The sequence below is a fragment of the Callospermophilus lateralis genome, chromosome 1 (genome assembly GCF_048772815.1).
Source record: "Callospermophilus lateralis isolate mCalLat2 chromosome 1, mCalLat2.hap1, whole genome shotgun sequence".
NCBI lineage: Eukaryota > Metazoa > Chordata > Mammalia > Rodentia > Sciuridae > Callospermophilus > Callospermophilus lateralis.
In genome coordinates this window covers 12911963-12935059 of record NC_135305.1, presented here as the reverse complement: position 1 = coordinate 12935059, position 23097 = coordinate 12911963, and the positions used below count along the sequence as shown (strand labels likewise).

Here is a 23097-nt window from a genome sequence, read left to right as displayed (position 1 = left end):
TTGAGGCTCTCGGGGTCTAGGGCTTTCCATACTAGTCCCTTTCACAGAAATGGCCTGAGTCAACCCAGCTTCTCATGCCACCTCTTGGAGATCTGGCCCTCGGACTCCTGCAGGAGTGCACAGGCCCTTCCTTTTATTTACCTCTGTGTGCCAGGGAACAAACTTTACCTTAGTCTAAAGCCTTTCATCTACGCATGTCAGACTACCTTGTACATTTATAGATTCTGCCCAAAATGGAAACTTTCAGCATTTTAGTAAAGAATGACTTTTTTCTGTTATTATTTCTTGTAACCATGATTTATTGATTTAAAACTTTTTGTATAAGCAAATGGTCCAGTGAAATTTCATGTTGAGCCATGTCAGCAAGTTGATCCATGGTAAGGGTCCATCTGTTGGGTGAGGGATCAGTGTTTATGGTAAGGTCAAAACTAAGAATCTGGGTCATGATGACTTCATATTATTCCAAACAGAATAGAAACTGTCCCATGCCTGTGATTGATTTTGTGTACATAGCTGCATTTTCAAAAATTGATATACCATGAAGAAGTCTAAATGGATGATGTAAGTGTAATAACTACAAGAAAAACTTTATTGGAAAATATAAGCATCACTGTGATATCTGTGTCTGACCCTTTTGTTTTGATCACTAGTTTTTCATGTGCACCAAAATCACCTGGTGAGATGGTTTTTCTTTTTGTTGTGGTAAGGACATTTAGCATGAGGTCCAGTAAGCAGATTAATTTAACAAAATTTTACATGTCCAATGCAGTCCTGAAAACTGAGCTACAGGTGGTACAGCAGATCTCTAGAGCCTTCTCTTCCATCATGGCCTTTCTACAGTTGAATAACTGCTCCCCATTCTCCCATCCTCTTCCCCTGGAAAGCAGCATTCAACACTCTGCTTCTACTGGTTGACATTTTTACTAATGAAAATAAACCAGCCATGGAAAGAAAATGTTGCATTGGAAGAACTCTTTAGCCACAAAATGATGATAAATGCAGACAATTAATTGGGTTTTGTTATTATTCTTAAATTCTCCACCAATAACACACTCACTGTTGCTTGCATCCACTATTGGTATTCCTCTGTCCCCGGCACCCCGCCTGGTGAACCTGCATGTGTGGGCATTTGCACCACTGCTATCACCACACCAATCACCACTACCAATGCAGCAGCATGGAAAGAAAGGTGCCCAGTAAAAGGAATTTGCCCCATATCCACTAGAAAAATCGTGTATGAGTACCCACTTCTATGGAAACAAAATAGCAGCAATTGGAACAGAAGTACCTAAAAATAAATATTTTGATATACCAAATCCATACTTAAAGACATATACACAATATTACCCCCCCACACACACACATTCATTCTCTCTCTCTCTCTCTCTCTCACACACACACACACACACACACACACACACACACACACCTCCAGACTCCAGTCTTGTGATGGAGGAGGGATGGTGAGCCTGGGCAGGAAGATGACAACACAGTCCCCCTGCAGCTGGGAGAAGACCCATTCTTTCCTCAAAACTGCCATGGGAGGGAGGCTGCTCTGGGGGGTGGCCCTTTGTTTCCTGGCAGTGGGTGAGTCCTGGGAGTTGGTGGCTGAGGTGGGGTGGAAAGTCCTGTCCTGTTCTCTGCAGGACTTGGATCCAGGATTTTTCCCTTTTCATACTTGCTATTGGCCTCTCTTTTCACCTCCTCTATCCTCTCGCAGGCCTTGTGGACACAGGAGTAACCCAGACCCCGAGATTCCTTGTCAAAAGGATGGGGGAGAAAGCTGTGCTGGAGTGCGTTCAGGATATGGACTATGAAAGAATGTTCTGGTATCGACAAGACCCGGGCCTGGGGCTACGGCTGATCTATTTTTCGTATGATGCTGACAATAACGACAAAGGAGATATCCCTGAGGGGTACAGTGTCTCTCGGAAGAAGAGGGAGAGATTCTCCCTGATTCTGGAGTCTGCCAGCTTCACACAGACGGCTCTGTACCTCTGTGCCTGCAGTAAAGCCACAGTACTGCACAGCCACAGCCTCCCTGCACAAAAAAAGAAAGTGACTTTGCCTCGGCCTGATGCTGGCTCCTGGGGCAGGCTGGTGACATTAAAAAAAAGTGACCATGAACAAGGAAACTCAACAATATCAATTAGCAGGAGATGATTTCACCCCTGCCAAGTCGGGGTACAGTCTGAGGTTAACCTGCCAAACACGTATGTCATCCCCAACCTGAATCTGTGAGACTCGAGCCAACAAGAAGTCCTCTTAAACTCACACTGAGCCCCGTTCTATCATTTTCTACTAGGTTTCCTTCCCATTTATATCCAAGTCCTCTTCTTGTTCAGCATCTCTGCTGTCAGTAGTGTCACTAGAGGCCACTAATACACTTTAAAACTTTTGAATAAATTTTATTGGTCATGTGCTGATCAAGAGGAAGTTTACAGAATTGGGATTCTGTTCATTCAATAAAGACAAACACTCTAATTTTTGAAAAAGTGAATTCTCCAGTTTCTCTGATAATCCTCTTACGTTGGGAGAAATCTAGTCGGGAAGGGAATAAACTCTGATGCAAATAGTAATAAGAACAGGTCAGGCTATAATCAACCAGAGAAAATGTGTGTTTGTTTTAGAGAATGACCAGACTACCCTGTCAGAAAAATCTTAATTGAGACTTTCCTACTTTTGAAATATAGAAGAAATGTTAAGGGTATTAGAAACCCAAATTATAAGAACTTTGGAAAGCTATCAGTGAGACAAAATAGACATAGGAAAACACATTTGGATTCAGTGTTGCATTTTTATGTAAAAGAAGTAAGAGAAAAAAGTAAATCAATATGTATTGTAATGCCCAGGATTGAGTTCATATGAGAGGTCAGACAAGATCTGATTCTGGAGAATTTCAAAGAACTATCAAAAGGAAAAAATACCTGTCAGTTCTGTGAGCAATCCCATGGAATGAAGGGAAAGATTCCCTGACATAAGGCTAGAATCACAGGATCCCTTCTGAAGTCAACATCCCAAACAGAGGAAATACAACATCACGATGTATCATTAAGCAACAGAGCACAGGTCTACAAAATTTATATGCAAGCATCTTCAGTGTACCCGAGAACCTGACATTTCCCACAAGTTCCCTATTTCCCACAGCAAGCACAGCACGAACTCAGATGATCAATCATAAGACAGTGTGTCACAAAAGAGGAGGCCAGCTATAAGCACTGTGTGTCTGTTCCCAGTGCCCTCTGGGACCATCCATCATTGTCATTGGCTCCCATGGGTCCCTGGAGGAAAGAGCATTACCCCAGACCCCACAGGTCCTCCCCTGTCCTGTGGCCAGCTGCTTCTCCACACCCCTCACCCTCACCCTCACCCTCTCCCTCACCCCCACAGTGATATGGAGGAGCTGCGGGGTGTTGCACATGTGGTAGGGTTGAGTCACAACCGATGACCCAAAAGCTAGAGAATTCAGTCCTCAGAAGAGGCTCTACCACACCTGATCAGCCTTTTCCCCAGAGGGAGATGATCCTTATTATTCGGGACAAGAAACAAATCTTTTCTCTAACCCAAAGGGAGACATGGTCTCACCTTTCAGGGCTGATTGCTGTGCAAATATCCTTGATGAGATAGTCCAGAAGGAAAGCTGTTGGGGGGTGTGGAGAAATGCCAGAGACCCATGAAGAGGTGTCTCCCAACACCTCTCCACTGCCCTGGCAGAGCGCAACTAGGTAGCACTCCACAGAGGCCTAGTGAAATACTTGTATTTGAAGAAACTGCACATAACTGGGAAGGAGACCCACACCAGCATCTGAGTGGCCCTTACAAAATGGTTGGTTGCCAGCCTGGTCTCTTCAAGTGAACTCTAGTAAGCAAGTGCACCATGTTACCAGGCACTGGGGATTTCATGCCCTACTTTAACATGGATAAGCAATCAAAGATCATCAGTGTGTGTGTGTGTGTGTGCGTGTGTGTGTGTGTGTGTGTGTGTGTGTGTGTGTGTGAATTGAACTCGGGCATTCTACCACTGATATACATCCCTATCCCTTTTAATTTTTTGAGACAGTGTGTCACTGAATTGTTGCAGCTGGCTTTGAACCCACGATCTTCCTGCTGCAGCTTCCTGAGTCACTGAAATTATAGGCTTGTGCCACCATGCCCAGGGGTATTTCTAACATTTAAGAAAGAAAGCAACTTGGTACAGTGACACATGTCTGTAATCCCAGCAGCTCAGGAGGCTGAGCAGGAAGATCACAAGTTCAAAGTCAGCCTCAGCAAAAGCAAAGCATTAGGCAACTCAGTGAGACCCTATTTCTAAATAAAATACAAAAATAGTACTGGGAATGTGACTCAGTGGTCAAGTGCCTCTGAGTTCAATCCCCCTATCCTCCCCTCCCCAAAGCAAGATATAGAGAGGGAGACAAAAGAGAAGAGAAAAGAAAAAGAAATAATGGGAACAAAGAAAACTGAGGCAAGCAGACCTAGGAAAGGAAAGAAAGGGAATTTTCAAATAGCAGTCATGCAAATGCTTGTTTCCATCCTAAGGTAAAAGAAATATTCCATTCCTAAAATGGTATAGAAGAAATATATTTCAGGGAGGACACCTATGAACTTTAAGAAAGGCAAAATAAATTGTTTAAAATAAGAGTCAAAAGAAATAGAACAAAAGAGATGACAGAAAACATGAAAGGGAACATTGGTGGCTTAAGGGGTCAACACAGGAGATCCAACAGCTGCCCGAGAGGAATTCCAGAAAAAGGAAAGAGCAGCTTCTCTCAAAGAAATAATCACACAAAATTTATTCCCCAGAAATGGAAAACATGAGCCTCCACACTGAAAAGGCAAAGTGTTTTAGATGAATTTATAACTAAAACTAAGGCATTGCTTTATGAAATTTCAACACACGGCAGATCCAATGATCCTAATACTATACTACCCAGGACAAAGAAAACTTATAGCTTAAAGCTATATATAAAAAGCTATAAGAGAATTAGAAAGCCGAATGACATTAGATTTCTCGGCAACACTGAATTCTAGAGAACAATGATGCAAGAAATATCTATAAAATTCTGATAGAAAATGATTTTCAACATATATTTCTCCACAAACCCAAGATATCAATAAAATACAAACAAAAAGACAATTTCATTTATATTAGAATCCAAGACTTTTACTTCTATTTTACCCTTTTTGGGGGAAATTACTGAACTTGTGCCCAAAGGAAACTATGAGAGAAAAACAAAATAAAAGGAACTCATGGAAATCTTATTCAGAATAACAGAACAGCTAGACAGTAGAACTGACTCGCAATCAGTCCAGACTAAAACGGGGGACTCTAGAATTACATTTCAAATATGGCCAAAATACGGACTGTGGCTCTATCTGTCCATACTGTTTCAGTAAACCACCCATGGATTCTACTGTCAGTTTGCATGGCTTATCCAAAACCCAGATCCATAATGGAGAAGGTGATCCCATTAAAATGAACCTAGAATTTTCAGAAGCTTCATATACACAGAGGAACCAGAAAACGAGAATCTTCTGATCATTAAGCAGCATTAAAAAGAATGAGGCAATTGTGATAATGGCCTGGCGACTCCTGAAGACACACCTTCCAGGAAATAACAACCATAAATTCTAGACACAAATTTTGAAGGCCTAGCTGAAGGCACAGCAAAGCAACCAGAAGCAGGCAGAAGCTACAGGGAAGACCACACTTGGGTGAAAAGACAGTTTTCTATTTTAATATCTTTTTCTGCTGGGAAGCATTTCTAGTCACATAGAAAACTGTGAAGAACTCAGTTGTGGAGTCAGGGAGGATGTTCAAGAAAGGGGAAGGCCACAAAAGTGCAAGCCGATGTTCTCACACAAATCCTGTCCAAATATCTGGTTGAGGCCTGAATTATGCACATGAATATAACAGTCCAGCCAGCCATGCTGAGGCTGAGAGAATTAAACAGCACTTTCAGCTATTGCCTACTCTAGAGGAACAGAATTTGAAGTCTGAATTCAAACAAGTTAAATTTTTATTAAAACAAAAAAGCCAAGTGTCCCCAGAGGGATGAAACAGAATCCCAGATGTACCTTTGACAACATTCAAGGGAACAACATAAAAATTACTGGGCCTATCACTCTTAGTTATGTACCAGTCAATAAGGCACAGAAAACTGCAAAGCCAAGGCAATCCTCTGTAGTACTGATGTCAATGTCTGAGCTATGAGATCAATAGGATGGACTGGAATCTTCATTTTGTTACTAATTTTTGGATTATGTGAACTTGGGTGGGTTGAGTTCTCTAGGTCTTACCGGTAAGATTTCCTAATTCATAAAAAGAATGACAATAGAAGTCTAAATAACATAGCATGTAAATAGACTGAAATAATACATGCAAAGCAGAGTAAGTGCTCAAAAATACTAATACTTCTATTATGCAAAAATAAACAATTTTAGGTGGTTACATAATACAGGAAACTGGCTGAATAATGCAAAGGAACATGGGATTATGATCATTTTACAGGACTTCTGCTTAACCCATACTGAACTGAATTTGAGTACAAGTAATCTTTATTAAAAGTACCCAGGGATTAAGCAGTTGTTGAATAATGATGGATGAGAACACGGATAGATGGTGGGCTGTGCCAGGTGCCTGCTGGGATGCCTTGTTAAGCAACCATTCTAAATGAAGAGCCACACACTTCCACTAGGGGGCAGACCCATTTCTCCATATTCTGGAACAGAGCAGGTGGGGAAGCAACTTCAGGGTCAGAAGGAAAGATTATTTCCATCTGACTTTTAGTGCCTTTTCTCAGGGGAGAGGTCATTGACTGAAGATGTGGGCTCTCCTGCTACTTCTCTTGGGACGAGGTAGGATCTTTGCCTGGGGTTCATGTTAGTGCTGAGAAGAGGTTTGGAATATTTTCCCTCCAGAGGGTCCAAAGCCACCGGCTGGGATGGGGGAGATGTCAGATCAGAGGATCCTGACAGGATGATGATTGGAAAGATCAAAAGGAGGCGGTGCTGGGGGTCCTTTGGGAGCTGAAGTGATATTGGAGTCAATGAAGCAGAGACCTTCCTGTCTGGGGAAGGTCTGATCCTAAGCGAGTTAGCCTTCACAGGTCTCTGTCTCTCTGTAATTAGGCTTTGTGTCCAGTGTTCTCCTCTATCAAAAGCCAAGCAGGAGCATCTGCCAACATGGGACCTCTGTGACGGTGCAGTGTCAGGTGGATAGCCAAGTTTCCCTGATGTTCTGGTACCGTCAGCTCCCAGGACAGGGTTTGATGCTGATTGCCACTGCAAACCAAGGCTCGGAGGCCACATATGAGAGTGGATTTGACAAAGATAAGTTTCCCATCAGCCGCCCAAACCTAACATTCTCAACTCTGACTGTGAACAACGTGAGCCCCGAAGACAGCAGCTTCTATCTCTGCAGTGCTGGAGACACAGTGCTGGACACAGATCAAAGATCTGAGCAAGAACCTCAGCTTCCTCCTACCCAGCTGCCCACAAATGATCCTGAGGACCCTGGAAATGTGGAGTGGGGGAAACCACTACCTCTGGGTGGGGACCGTCTGTGTGTTTGTGAGTGGATATGGACATGAAGAGTAGACTGGGGGTGGACAGTGACTGTGGGACTAGCCAGAGGATTCCATCACAGACAGGAAGAGAAGCTCTTGGGTGGCCAGGGGCAAAATTTCACCCAGAGGGTGCTTATAAATACTCAGTAAAGACAAACAGATAACAGTTTTTTCAAAGTGACAGGATCAGATATACGTTTTAACTGTTCTGTCTCAAGGAAATATTTAGCTTATTTTCTATCATTTTATCTCAAGACTCTAAGATGGCCTGTTCTCTATCAACACAGGTTTGGGAAGGACCTTAATCATCTTGATATCATGGTGGTCTATAGCACTGATGGCATGCTGACTGCTCACAGTGAATACAACCTGGAAACACTGTAGGGGCCTCAATATGCCATATGCGTGCCAGATCAATGTACAATCTGCAAAAGTTGAGACCTGCCACAGTGCTCCAGCGGTCAGGGGCTTGTTGGAATATCTTCTTTAAAGTCAGAAATACACTGCTGATATTCATATCATCTGCCATGGATGATGCTTGGTCTTTTGGGATATTAAACCAGCCTTGGGACATAATGTATTTGATTGTGCTCCTCTGGTCTGTAAATATGAGGCCAGGGCAAAAGAGATTCAATAGCAGAACAGACTGTGATGAAAGCTTTCTGGTGCTTCAGCATTGACCAAGTTGACCCAATAGTTCTTGAAGAGCCCTGTGTCTGATAGGGATGCTCTATGAAGGTCCCTATCTTTTATTCTCAATAAGAGACTTACCCAGCTAGGTGAAGCAAGTTCACTCTGCCCTGGTTAACACAAAAATTCTGCATCTTGGGCTGAAGTTTTACTACTTATGAGCATCACGTGAGACAGAACACTCACATACATAAGTGACATAAAGAGGGTTTATTACAGAAATGGCTCAAGAATGCTGCTCAGGGTAGGTTGGATCTCTTCTGCACCACAGCTGAGGAATCCCAGAAAGAAGCCTGGTCTGGATTTTATACCCCAGGGTTGACATGACATTTGGGGCTAAAGTTGAGGCCCATGCTGTTTCCAGGAGCAGTCCAGTGGAGCTCAGGCTACTTTGGCTAGTTCCTCCTTATCTTTGGAGGTAGGGTTCTCATTACATTCTACAGTTATTCTTGAGAACTACAAGAGACAAGGCAGGAAATGGGGGCTGGGTTGGTCCAAGGCCAACTGAAGAACTGTTCTTGAAGGAGATGTAGAATTCTGGTATAAAGTCATACCCTCTTCTACCTGTCAACATCTATCCTTCCTTAAAAGCTGATCCTGGATCTTTACTGAATGCCTCAACATAGCATTCAAATCCAGGAGTCATTTCATCTGCAAAACTAACTATGAAGTTAGACATGCATAAATCACCCCATTATTAAATAGAAAATGCCAGAAGGAGAAATTCAATTTCAAGAGCATGTTGCAGAGTTTCATAGTACTCACTCCTAGTTTTTCCCTACTTACCCTCAATCCACACCCCATTCTATGAATGTGGAAATTACCCATTTTCAAGTGAAAAGCATGGGCCTGTTTTCTGGATAGGTTTGAACGTCATTCTCGAATGAACATTACAGTCTCACACACAGGATTCAGAAGTTAGTGGTGAAAGTAAAATCCTCAGGGCCAGAACACCAGCCCATAAACCTGGCCTTTCACGTTTTATAGAAGAGGAGATGCCTTGCATTGTAGCTGTCTCCTGTGTTCAACCTTCTTTCTCATTATCCCCCAGTATCTTTACCATTTCAGTCCTACTTTTCCTCCTTGGGCTTCTTTATGCTGCATTCTGGGTAATTTCTTTAGCACTCTTGTTCACTTTCTTAATTCATACCCCTGTGCCTCTTACACTTTAAACTGACTTTATTTAAAAGTAATTTTAATTTCTAGGAAATCTCCTTGAGTCTCTTATGAATATGAATGATTGTTTGAAAAATCATTTGCTTCTTGTGCATTTCTAGACTATTTTATTTCTTTAAGAATATCAAACATCTATTTGGACCTTTGATCTGATAATGCTAACATCCGATGCCTTTTTGAATCTGGTTTTCCTATTTGGAATATCCTCTAAATCTCACTCAGAGTGACTTATTTCCAACCATAATATGTGTTTTGATGTAAATTCTTCTTTGGGAATTCCTTAAAGCCTGGACTAACAGTGGGTTTTCCAGGAAGTACTTATATTTGCCTTTGTCAAGCAATTAGGGTGCTATAAAACCTAGTGCTTTGTTATTTTATAATTTTATAATTTGTATCTTCACCATAGAACAACATCTGTTCAGAAACCCCCATGGACTAACTACTCAGTAACAAGAATTAGTCAGAAGAAAATTTTTTAATCTTTTACCCAAAGCCAAGAACAATAAATAATTTTGATTATTAATATACATTACTTCTGAGTTATTTTTCTAATTTGTCCTTTGCTGGGAGCCATCAGCCAAGTAAGTATGACAAATTCCTTGCCAGCTTACTCCCATGCTGTCTAGTGGAAGGACTTCTGAAAGGTGACCTTGCTCAAGGACCAGGGCAGGATCCGTGTTTAGGGTGTTCCCCCTTTAGAATAGGGCGGTTTAGCATAATAGGAGATTAGGGTGTTCCCCCTTTAGAATAGGGCAGTTTAGCATAATAGGAGATTAGGGTGTTCCCCTTTAGAATAGGGCGTATCCTGCTGCTGAGTTCCTCTTGAGTGCTTAGGGTCAGACAGTATATTTTGGGAGACAGAAGCCCATGCGGAGTGGATTTGGGCAGAGTAGTGGATTAGGGCAGAGTGTGGATTTGGGAGAAGTGGATTTGGGCAGAGAACGTGGATTCCCCCAGAACGTGTTTGTAGACGGCCGGTGTGAGTTCGGGAATAAAGAATTGCTGTTTGAATCTACAAGCTGCGTGGAGACTCGTGATTTGTGCCCAGCCAGAGACTGCGGCAGCTTTTCCTATGTCATAACCTTCCTGTGTCCTAGCTGCTGGTCCTGTGCTGGTCTTCCCTAGACCTGCTCCAGGGAGTCTTCAGCTTCTACACATTCTGATCCTCTAGATCACAGGGAGCTACACCCAGGTTATCTACTAGGTCTAGTGGCATCTTAAATTCCTCATACCCCATGCCCCCAAGAAGTAACAGTGCCCTGTAGGTAAGGCCTGCATTGTGGAGCAGCATCCTGTGTTATAGCAGAGTCACTTCCTTAGAAGACATAAAGCAGCAGTGCAGTTAGGAGCTTAAACTCTGTCAACTGACACACCTCAGTTTAAAACTTGGTTCTACTTCATCATGTTATAGGAGTAACCCTGAACAAGTGCACCATTTCTCTACACATTAGTTTCTCATAAATAAAATGAAGATAATAATATTTTTTAAAATAAGGGTTTATTATAAGAAACTGTCCACAGAAAGCACATAACCTTGAGCTTTCTAGAGACAGCAAATAATGTCTTAGTACCTAAATGTGTTGTTCATTGCCATACTTGACATTTTACTTATAGGAATTGCTTTCTTGACATTAGGCATTACTCTATTAGGAAATTTTATTTATTATTAAAATTGATTCTTTGTGCTATTTTAGATACCTAAAAATGCATGTGTTACCACAATATAGGCAGATTATTAAAGTGAGGAATAGTAAAATACTCAGCTTTAATAACATTATATCATATGATGCATACTGTTTCAGAATTTATTCTTAACATGATAAAATTCTAAAAATATCATTTAATATCAAAATATACATATTGATATAAACTTTTATAAAAATATGTCAATGTATTGATGACCACCCTTCATGTTATCAGTTTTTACTCAATCAAAACCAACAACAAGGTCAAAAGCCATATGGAAAATGATAGGGTTTTCTAACTTTACAAAGGAATAGGTTGTGTGTGTTGATTCTTGTTATAGACTTAGAAGGGAACCACGGAAGCCCTCCTGTTCTCATCTTTGCATGACTCCTTCTTATTCAGGTGTTAGCTCAAGTATCATCTCCCCAAAGAGAACTTTCCTGACCACCTGAACTGCACTGCATATCACATTACCACTTTACTCTGTTTTAATATCAAATCACCATTTCATGAAATAAAATGTGTGTGTGTATGCTTATCTAGTTATTTATTTTCTGCCTTCCATTTCAACCTTTTCACTTGTATGGATTCACACATACATGCCACAAAAGTGAAGAACTTTTCCATGTTCTTAATTGCTATCATCTTAGAGTCCATAACTTCTAGAATGTCACAGAAATTCAGCAAATATTTATTGAGTATATAAGAATGACTCAAAAAAAAAAAAAGGAAACCTTGTTAAGCGATGGTGTACCTCCCTTGGAGGAAAAGTCTACAAAGTCTTGGGGGCTTAGATAATCTAATCTAAAAAGGAGAAAACAGAAACTTCCAACTTTGTATTTGAGCAAAGATTTCTATTTGAAGAGAAAGGCACATAACTGTGTGTGCCAAGCCCCCTATGCTGCCTTCCCCAAGCCTGGGAACTGCAACAGATGTCACAGGTTCTATGGAGGCCCAGCCCAGAACCTGCTCCAGCCCAGTGGTCCTGAGGTCCAAGGGCCTCAGACTGGAAATGTGCTGGTGCCCGTGTAGACATAGCACTCAGTTCTTAACCTTGGAAGCCTTTCAAAAAAACCTTCTGGCCAAGTTGATCTAGAAGAGATGGGTTCACCAGTTGGCTGCTTTCCAAGTGGTTGAAACAATCTGGACTTTTTATGAACCGAATGAGAAGACATAGTCTGGCTTACCAATTGGATTTCTCACCAAACTTAGTTTATGGAGTTCAATTTGGATCTAATATGATTTACAAAACTAGATACACACGTTCTGCATTAAAATCTGTCATCACACATGTCATAGGTTTTACAGTAACAACAGCCTGCATGGTTATTCCTCCAAGACCCCGCACGGCCTCTCTGCTGCTTATTCTCTGATAAACTGGGATCACTTGAGCATCTCTAAGAGGCCCGAGAGAGTGGACAAGGAATGGTTGCAGTACGAACAGAAACACTCACTGTTACACCACAGAAATTGACCTTACACAACCTTAAAACTTCCATTGCTAGAGACTTCCTCACTTACCTCTCCACAGTAAATAAGGCTTGAAGAATAAATAAGATATGCAAATGGAAGTTCCTTGAGCATTAATTTTGCATGCTTTCATGGCTCTAAGGTGGGGAGCAGGAGACAGGGCAAGAGGAGAAGAGGGCTATTAATGTGCTGATTAGCCATGACCAGTCTGTGCTTCTAATGCCTCTGTCTCTTCAGATTTTCTGGATCACACAGAGCACCCCCTTCACTATCCAGATTCAGTTATTCACAGAAGAGATATTTAAAAGAACAATTTCTTATTGAATAGAGAAATAGTGCTGTGGGAGAGGTAGATAGCCTGGGGGAAAAGTAACGGATGTGAGTAAAAGAAATTAAAGGTTAGGGGGAAGACAGTCTGGAATTTAATCATCTGGTTCTAGAATGATACAGGATATTGGGACCAAGCAGTAGTGGACAGGAGGAGAAAAACCTAATGTGGGGGGATTTGATAAAAAGGCATTATATAAAGATGTGAATAAAAAAGTGTTATAAAAAGAATACAGTCTTTATACAAGCAACAATAAATGTTGGCAAGGATGTGGGGGGAAAGGCACACTTATACATTGCTGGTGGCACTGCAAATTGGTGTAAACCAATCTGGAAACAGTATAGAGATGCCTTAGAAAAACATGGAATGGAACCACTATTTGACTCAGCCATCCCACTCCTCGGTCTATACCCAAAAGACTTAAAAACAGCATAATACAGTGACATAGCCACTTCAATGTTCATAGCAGCACAATTCACAAATACTAAATTGTGGAAACAACCTAGAAGGTCTTCAATAGATGAATGGATAAAGAAACAGTGGTACATATACACAATAAAATATTACTCCACATTAAAAGGCAATAAAATTATGGCATTTGCAGTTAGAGAATACCATGCTAAGTAAATAAGCCAATCTCAAAAAACCAGGGGCCAAATGTTTTCTCTGATAAATGGGAGCTAAAGCATGTGGGTGTTGGGGGGCCTGAGATAAGTGGAGGAAATTTGGATAGGGCAAAGGGGATTGAGGAGAGAGGGAAAATGGGTAGAAAAGATGGTGGAATGAGACAGACGTCACTACCCTAGATACATGTATGATTGCACAAATGGTGTCACTACTTTATGCACAACCAAAGAAGTGAAAAATTCAGCTCCATTAGTGTACAATGAATCAAAGAACTTTCTACTATCATGTATAGCTAATTAAAACTAATGAATAAATAAATAAATAAATAAAAAGAAAACAGTCTTCTTTTCAGACTACTGGGAGATCAGAAAGACTCCACTATGCAACAACACGATGGAAATAAACATGGTTTAAAGAAGGGGAGATTCCAGTATTATTCCTACACTCCTTACTCAAGTGACTCCAGAGAAGTGACTTAACCTTCAAGATTTAGATTCTTTGTCTCTAAACAGGTGAAAACAGTATATGCTCCCCACTGCCTTAGTGGGGAGGCTGTATGGAGGATGAGGTCACAGGAAGGGAAATACAATGTTCGAAGGTGGAGCGTGCAGGCCTAGGTTGGGGCTACAGGGTCTACATCTCATCTTCCCAGCATACTGGCTGCATGAACTTGAGCAAATTACTTCACTTCTAAGAAGCCCATTTGATTATCTGCAAAATGTGGAACCCCATAGGTGGCTGTGATGATAAAATGGAAAAGGTCCATAAGGACTTGCAAATAATGAGCACACAGAGACTCTTCGCTGCTGTCTTCACTACAGGACAGTGGTTTGATATGGTAAGCACCAAACGCAAGCCAGGGGAATGTCCTGGTGTAGACAAAGGAATCCAAAGGTACAATACACAGTACCAAGAACTGTGTAGACATCCAAATTGAGTTTAAGCTGCTGAATTCTGAACCCAGTCTACTCGTCTGAACTTAGAGTATGAGATAACAGAGTCTCTTGTCTGTGACTCCCTTCTCTGCCTCTGAGGCAATTCCCACTACTTCGAGGAAAACTGATCTCAGGCTATATAAGTAGGAGCACAAAATATCAGAAGGATAATCTTAAGCTTTAAATAAAAATCTTCTTGCCCTTGGAAGTTCCACTTTAGACAGAATCAGGACTGCAGAACCTCTCCAAAACTCCCCTTCTCCCAAATCAATTTCCTGTCTTCTGCCAAGGATCACTTCCCTTTGGGTCACACATCCAGGTCACCCTGATACCTACAGATGCTAGAAGACAAGTCTATCTTATCCTATAAAGTAGTACTCCTATGGACCCCCTATGGCAAGCAGGCAAAACAGCAGCATGCTAGGTGACACTATAGGAAAAAAATCACCTATGATCCTGCCTCCACAATCTGGCTTCCTCAGACTCAAGCTGCTTCTGAGCACAGAAACTTGTGTCCATGCACTGGAAATGAGTTGGAGGTCATATCAAGGTAAGGCTCTGAGACAAGGTGGCTGGTGAAATATTAATTCAATGATCTATTTGTGCCGGAAGAAAAGTGCTAGAAGGGAACCTGGTGTATAATTTCTCCTCTGGGGACCTCTGGCTTGATCCCCAATAAAACATAAAGATGCCACCTGCAGCAAATCCCACACTTCACGTCCTTTTCCATTCTTTTTGTAACCTAGAGGCCAACTCTGCCCCTTCTAGATGTATTCCTGGGCAAGACAGAATCCTTCTGAGTCTCTGCCACCACCTCTGTAAATAGAAATAATTTCATTCTGCATACCTCATGATTAAAACTTTTGTAAGAAGTTAAATGTGAAATTCAATACAAAGAAAAAGTAATATGTCACTTTTGTCGGTGCAAAAGTTCTTGAAAAGCCGTCAGGCATTGTGCAAATAAGTCAGTATTCTCACTTAGGTATGAGTCCATGAGGCATTTGAAGGGGTGCAGAGTGGAGGAGAGAGCGCTGAGCTGCAGGCCTCCCATGCAGGGATGGGACCTGAAGGTACCCCATGAGCCCCACACTGCATTTCCTCCAATTCAGTTTCCATTTCCTCCATGTTCCATCCTTTGTACCATCTCTAATTCAAGCACCAGATGTGGAGCTGAGCTTTCCTTGCTTTGTTCAGCATTTTGAAAACATTCATACTTTTTCTACTTTTTAGAGAAGTCAAACATAAACTCTGCTCGCTCCTGGCCCCTTCTCCAACCCTGAGATGAGAGGACCTGAGAGACAAAAGCATCCTGGAAGACTGCGCCGGCCACTGGCTCACATATTAGACACAAGCATGCACACCATCTCCTTCTACACTCATGCCAAGTTATGCCTTCGTGAATTGAAATGCCGGGTCCTGATGGTCATGGCGGGTCTCAAATTTGGGTCTTATCTAGGAAGGTGCACTCTGTACTGAACCTAGCATAACAGTCTCACTGCATGTAAGATGGAAAACTCCAAAATCTGCCCTCCCCCATGTCTTTGTTGTTGAATCCAGTGTCTTACCTCTTTACAGTGAGCTAACCTGTCTGGACCTATTGCTGATTCTCTGATCAGAACCCAGATCCACCTCTTCCCAAACCCTTTCTAATCCGGGCATACAACTCGAGCTCCCACAGTCTTCTCCGAGACGGACTTTTACTCATCTTAGTGCAGATTGGCAGGGCAACTTTGAGGCTGCTTAAAGAGAACCCATGACAGTATGAGCAGTGAGACAAAGGTCCTGAAACTGAGGGAGAGGAAGGATGTGGAATTGGTCTTCAATCCTTCTAATGGATTGGGGAATCTCCTACTTAACCTTTGCCCTGCCTCCTTTGAAACACTCCCCACCCATAAGACTCGCTGGAAAGAAGAGCCAGCTGAAAGCCCAGACGCCTAAAGAGCTCTGTCATCACCTCTTGATGGTGTAATTCTGGTTCCCAAAGGCCTCACGCTAGGCCTTCCTACCAAGTGAATTCAATTTTAGAGACGCATCTTCATACTTAAGCCTTTCCTCTCATAGGGACTCCAGGATCCTGAACAGCCAAGCCTGCTACGGAGGTCAGCCTTTCTCCAAGTAAGTTAAATAAATCCCCATGAGGTCAGAGGATCCAGTACCCAGGCCATCTTGCCTCCTCCTAACCCTTAGCTCCTCAGCCTAAGGAAGTCCAGCTGTGAAGATGAGGCTTGGCTTCCCCAGCTTCCCCATCCCAGTACCCCTCCAGGAAGCAGCTGCTCTCCCTCTCTTCCCTCGAAGGTAGTTTCTTATCACTTGCAGGTCACCTATCCACAGAGTGGCCAAAAAATAGCCGGGCTGATGCAAGACTGGGAATGGGAAAGCTGCAGGTGTGTTTGTGCAGGGACGTCGGTGACCTTTCATCTCGAACACCCTCTTCTCCCTCACTGGGGAGGTATAAAGGCGCCTCTCCACCACCTGCTCTCACACACTTCTGCCACCATGAATGCACTCCTGATCCTGGCCTTTGTGGGAGCCGCTGGTGAGTTCCATGTCTTGCTTTGCCTCGGGCCCTGCCCACCTCTCTCCTGGAAGACACCTGCCCTGCCATCATGGCGGACTCTCCTATTTCCCATTCACTTTGATGTTCTCTCCCGTGACCTGCAAGTCTCCTTACCCGTTTCTTGGGCTCTCTGTAAGCCTTGCCTCTCTCATGTTCTCCCTGATTCCACTCCCACCATCCTCCTCCATCTGTGTCAGAGAGGCTGGTGAGGGAGGCCAGGTGCAGGCGGTCCATGAAATGCACCAGCAGCCCTAGGTGTGGCTATGTAGTTCTGGCATAGCTGCTTGAGTGTGTCTCTCCTAGAAATTCTGACTTCATGTGTCTCAATTTGGGCCTCTATGTTGGATTTTTTAATTTCCCAGGTGCTTTAAGATTCCCAGGTATACAGCCAAAGTTAAGAATCATTGTCCTATTGGTCAATAACAGTGCCTCCTACCTATGTGAGACCAAAGGCCACTTTCTAATCTCTCCTCAGTGTACAGATCTGAGCTATGGTAGGGGCTGGGTATAACCAGGGCTACTTAGCCAGCCAGGCCAAACCATCCTGAGAACCCTGGGCTCACATAGCCATGGGAGGTGGAGTTAGGACGATGACAGAGAAGCCCTCTGTGGGTGAGACAATGCAATTCTGACGTGTATCCCACTAAGTACATTTCTTGTGTTCTCACCTCAGTTCCCCCCAAAGAACTCTGAGCCCCTGTAGGGTATCTGCTCTGCGTCTTGCAGATGCAGGCCCTCGGGACACTATAACCTGTGATGCCTACAGGCGTGGCAGCTCCCTGCTTGGCTGTAGTTGCTGTGCTCATTAAGGAATCTGAATTAGCAGGAGGCGGCCACAGGGCTGTGGGCTCTGCCCTCCACAACCTGCTAAATTGATTTCTCCCTTCCTGTCTCCACTCTAGTTGCTCTCCCCATTGATGACGATGACAAGATTGTCGGGGGCTACACCTGTCAGGAGAATTCCGTCCCCTACCAGGTGTCTCTGAACTCAGGCTACCACTTCTGTGGAGGCTCCCTCATCAACCAGCAATGGGTGGTGTCTGCCGCTCACTGCTACAAGTCGTAAGTGATGGGCTCCTGGTGGCAGGCTCCACAGCCCCAGTCTCCTTGGAGGGCCTGGGCCAGTCCCAGGAAGTGCTGAGGTCGTAATGTGGGTGGAGAAGGTGAGGGAGAAGTCACTGGGAGCCACTGACTTCTGGAGCTGAGCATGAAGAGAGGCGGCCCAAGGTAGAGAGCCTTCTACCCCAAAGACATTCCTAAAACTGAAAGGCTAGGTGTTGTAACAGCAGGGAGGGATATTTTGTGGTGGTGAGAACCAGTGAGGTCAGGCACGGTGGCACACACCTGTAATCTCGGCGGCTTGGGAGGCAAAGATAGGAGGATTGTGAGTTCAAAGCAAAAAGCCAGGCGTTAAGCAACTCAGTGAGACCCCGTCTCTAAATAAAATACAAAAAGGGCTGGGGATGTGGCTCGGTGGTTGAGTGCCCCGGAGTTCAATCCCTGGTACCTCCAAACAAACAACAAAAAAGAACCTGTGAGGAGGGCAGGCAGGGACCTTGCACAAGCACTTTCCTGCCAGTTGGCTGCACATTAAAACCACCTAAGAACCAGTTAAAAATAAATAAATAAAACTTGAATGCCTGGGTCCTATAGCAGAGCAGCCAACTCAGCCTTAGGGTTGTAACTACTGCTGAGTTTTTAACACTTCTTTCTGTACCCAGAACTGAGAACCAATGTCTCCACCAGGTTTTCTCCAACCTGAGTGGGATTGGAATCTCCTAGAGGGCTTGTGAAAACCCAGATCACCAGGACCATCCCTGAGGTTCTGGTTCAGTGGTCTGGGGTGGGCACTGAGTATTTCCGACAGGTTCTCAGGTGACACTGCTGCTGCGGGTCCCCGGGCCACACACTGATGAGCTCCTGCAGAATGACAGTGCTTGCCAGAGGGAGAGGGAGAGCATTGGTCCCTGCGGGTAGTTCACAAAGGGAACCTCAGGTCCCTCTTTGGGGTCCACAACCTCTGGTTGAGTGAAGGGGCTATGGGACAGTAGTGTGAGGAGGAGTCACCAACCACAGTCCTTCACCTCATCCCCCTCCACACCACCACCTCGGAAGCAGAAAGGGCCCAGGTCTCACAGCAGGACTCGCCCACTCCTGCCCCACTGCTCCTCGGACATTGTCACATACTCCAGGCCACGCCTCCAGAGTCGCCCATGAACAGGGAGCTTGAGCCCCCTGGGGTGTCCTGGGCTCTGGGGAGAAACCCTCAGCAGGCGTCTTCCCAACAGTCGCATCCAGGTGAGACTGGGAGAGCACAACATCGAAGTCATCGAGGGGAATGAGCAGTTCATCAACTCGGCCAAGGTCATCCGCCACCCTAGCTACAGCAGCCGGACCCTGGACAATGACATCATGCTGATCAAGCTCGCCTCTCCTGCCACCATCAACACCCGGGTGGCCACTGTGTCTCTGCCCACCTCCTGTGCACCTGCGGGCACCCAGTGCCTCATCTCTGGCTGGGGCAACACCCTGAGCTCTGGTGGTGAGTGGGACCCTTCACCTCCTACTCCCCTCCATCCCCACATTTCCACACTTTCCAATCATGTTCCTGAGTGTGAGCCCCTTTGCTTCCAGCCTACAAATCCCCTATAAGTGCCCACTACACCCAGGGCTCTGTAGTGGATACCAAGAGATGCGAAGTCCCAAAGAGTTGATCCTAGAACCAAAAGAACACAAGTAGAGAACATGCCATTATTACATCTAAGAAGGGGATCCGCAGGGATGGGAACCGAAAGCCATTGTTCCTTTCTGGGTCTCGCATTCTTGAGTTCCTCTCCAGGAGTGGCCCGCTGGATCGTTCTTCTCCAACCTGGCCCGGCTCATGTTTTTTTCTTTCCTTCATTTTCCGCCCCTTATAGTCAACTACCCAGACCTGCTGCAATGCCTGCGGGCCCCGCTGCTGAGCCAGGCTCAGTGTGAAGCTGCCTACCCTGGACAGATCACCAACAACATGGTGTGCGCAGGCTTCCTGGAGGGAGGAAAGGATTCTTGCCAGGTGATTTGGCCCCTCCACATGTCAAGATCCTAGCCAGCACCCAGGTCCCACCTGGGAGTAGAATCTGAATACCCAAGTGTGGTGAGGCTGGGTGGGAAGGCTCATTTGGGCTGCTGCATGCCAGCTCCTTAGAAAGGACAGAGAATGGGTCCCTGTGAGAAAGATATGGAGCCACCCAGCTGGGTGGGTCTTTGAGGTTCAGAGCAAGTGTAGCTATATTCCTCTTCACGTCCTATTTACTCAACCCTCCTCTCCAGGGTGACTCCGGTGGCCCTGTGGTCTGCAATGGTCAGCTTCAGGGAATTGTCTCCTGGGGCTATGGCTGTGCCCTGAAGGACAATCCTGGAGTCTATACCAGGGTGTGCAACTATGTGGACTGGATCAAGCAAACCATCGCTGCCAATTAAAGTCCCTATGCCTGTCCCTCTGAAGTCACCTTGCCAATAAAATTGCTCTATCCTCACTGCCTGTGTCTGTGCCTGCTCCTCCAGAACCTTTGGTCTCAAAAGCATCCTCCAGTCTGAGGTCAGACAGAGCTCTCTCCTGAGAGATGATGAGCAGAGACCCCAGTTCTCAAAATAATCTCCAGGGAATACTAGATCACAGCATATGAAGACATGAAACCCAAATAATAATAATAATAATAATAATAATAATAATAAGACGCAACAGGCAGGATGATCTATTTTCTCAAGAAAAATGCGTTTCCCAGAGGTGTGTAAAAAGAGTTTCCTTGACCTTGGTGCTCGGGTGGGTCTTGATTGTGCTGATGCGTGTGCAGTTGGTTGGTAGGTAAGATCCTGTCTTCTCAGCAGGAACCTCTTTGTACCCAGAGCAAACACAGCTAGGCAAACCTCAGCCCTGACCACCTCAGCTTCCAGTGCCCTCACCCATATTCTTGTGGACAAAGTGCTGCACTCCCTCCTACCTGCAGATGTCCGACTTAAAGAAGAGCCCATCAGCCATTTCCCAACCACCTGCCCAGGGTCTGGAAGGAGAGCAGAGCTCGCTAGGTCTCCATCAGTCACAGCCTGAGAGGTCTGCCTTTGGTTCATCCACGTAATATGTATACACCATTGTGTACACACAATCCTGAGGGCTTTAGAGGTGTTTGCACACTTAGTTCTCTCCCTTCCAGAGTGGCTTTTATTCCAGTGGTGCAGATGGAAAGCAGAGGCTAAGAGAAGGTTATTAGCTTGCCCATGCCCAACACCCAGCAGATGGTCGACCCGGGGAACACCTCATCTGCCTATGTGCACACTGTCCTGCCTCCCATTCTCTCCTGCTGCAATGTCCATCTGAAGTGATGAGACCAGTCTCTCCAGCCCATTTCCTGACTCCCTGAACCTCCTGAGGGGCTCCCCCTGTTGCTCCCTTCCACGCAGCTCAGCTGCTCCTGCTCATTGTACCTGGTTCACACAGTTCTTGGCTTCTCACATCACTCAGAGTGAATCTCCTTATAATGGAAATGCAGGGTCCTTGTTCTGCCTGATGCTCTGCAGCTCTCCTCCAACACTCAGAAGTCCTGGTGGCTCTTCCAACAAGCCATGCACCTCTAGCCTCTATCTCTGGACATCATGACTCCATCGGCAAGGATGTCCTGCCTCATTCTCTCCAGCCTCTTCAGAAAACTCTTCCCTGATGCCTCCTTCTCTTTCCATCCTGATGCTGGTCCCAATGGCCTTGGACTTGAGTCAGGCATCCTCCCTCTCTGCCCACTTCTGCCATGCTTCTGCCCATGGTGCCCAGACAGTGGCTGAGCTGATCCTGGCATGGACTTTGACAAGAGATCAGGCCCTACTCATGCAGATATCTCCAGTGATCAGACAAATCCCAGGATACAATAAGCACCTAGTGATTGATGAAGAAAGAGTAAAAGGAAAAACAGGTCCTGAGAAAAGAAGGAAACTTTCAGAAGAATGGTTCTCAAAGAGCGGTCCCTGGAACACAGCACCAGAATCACCAGGAACCTTGGGAGAAATGAAAATGCTGGGCCCCTCGCCAGACCCACTGAGTCAGAAGTTCTGGAATGGAGCCCAAGAACTTGCATTTTAACACATCTTCTGGGTGGTCATTCTGATCACATGAAAGTTTGAGATCCAGTGTGGTAGAGAAATCCCTAAGCCTGTACTTTATGAAAAGAATAGTAGTAGCTCGTGGTTTTACTGACTGTATTCAGGCACCAGGATAAATCTTCAGATGTATTATATCATTTAGTGCTCACAGCAGTCCCATGAGGTGGTTATTATTTTTGTTGCTGTTTTTGTTGTTATTCTCATTTTAATAAGGAGACTGGAGTTTATAGCAGTGTGGTAACCTGTCCAAGTTCTCCTAGTCGTAAGTGGGGTCTGTGGGAGCTCAGTCAGATTGGGATGCAGGGGGTAGGCTTCCCGGAGGGCAGGGAACTCAAGTCTGGAGTAGGGGTGTCATCTCTTTCTCATCACTGGGCAGCTCATTTTAGCCTCTTTAATTTTTATCTCTTCAACTCAAAAAATTGAGTGGGTGGGGGGAAAGAGTTTGAAACAAACCTATGAACATGTTTGAGCATTCTCAAGAATTACAGATGTGTAAAATGTTAATTGTATGTGTCCCAGTCTCTCCCCCTTGCCCCACAATATACAATTTCAGAAAGATCCTGCGTCCCTCTCCTGTCCCCAGGAGCGCTCTTCACATTCTTCTGACCCCCTCAAGTGGCCAAGCCCAGATTGCATGTACTGAGCTCTAAAAAATAAGGAAAGAGTGCCTCCTGCTGCCCAAATAGATGCATGGCCTCAAATCAACCCGTGTATACTACTCTTACCTGGCAGAAAGAAAGAAAGAAAGAAAGAGAGAGAGAGAGAGAGAGGGGGGGGGGGGAAGGAAGGAAGGAAGGAAGGAAGGAAGGAAGGAAGAGCGAGCTGTGTGTGCATTAGGGCCCAATGTCCAAAGAAGCAAAACTAAGAAAAGCTCATTCAGATACTATGATATCATAAGACTAGTTGGGATTAAGGTCCTCGGATGATTAA

The 23097-nt window shown here is 44.6% G+C and overlaps 1 protein-coding gene and 1 gene segment (V, D, J or C); both read left to right on the top strand.

Moving 5' to 3' along the window:
• The first annotated feature begins 1538 nt into the window (after positions 1 to 1538).
• Positions 1539 to 23097, top strand: part of LOC143379718 (T-cell receptor beta-1 chain C region-like) — a 30198-nt gene continuing 8639 nt past the window's right edge. Inside the window, 2 exon segments of the C gene segment in view lie at positions 1539 to 1587; positions 1721 to 2019. Of these exon segments, the coding sequence occupies positions 1539 to 1587; positions 1721 to 2019 (348 nt within the window).
• LOC143379760 (trypsin-4) lies at positions 16977 to 20499 on the top strand. Its single transcript, XM_076832491.1, has 5 exons — positions 16977 to 17016; positions 17940 to 18099; positions 19326 to 19579; positions 19956 to 20092; positions 20350 to 20499. The coding sequence occupies exons 1-5, from the start codon at positions 16977 to 16979 to the stop codon at positions 20497 to 20499; spliced, it is 741 nt and encodes a 246-aa protein (XP_076688606.1).

Excerpts from the sequence above, each read along its gene's own strand:
- LOC143379760 (XM_076832491.1), top strand. The coding sequence starts at position 16,977 with ATGAATGCACTCCTGATCCTGGCCTTTGTGGGAGCCGCTG. Across the intron at positions 18,100-19,325 it reads GCCGCTCACTGCTACAAGTC|TCGCATCCAGGTGAGACTGG; the intron begins GTAAGTGATGGG and ends TCTTCCCAACAG. Across the intron at positions 19,580-19,955 it reads CAACACCCTGAGCTCTGGTG|TCAACTACCCAGACCTGCTG; the intron begins GTGAGTGGGACC and ends CGCCCCTTATAG.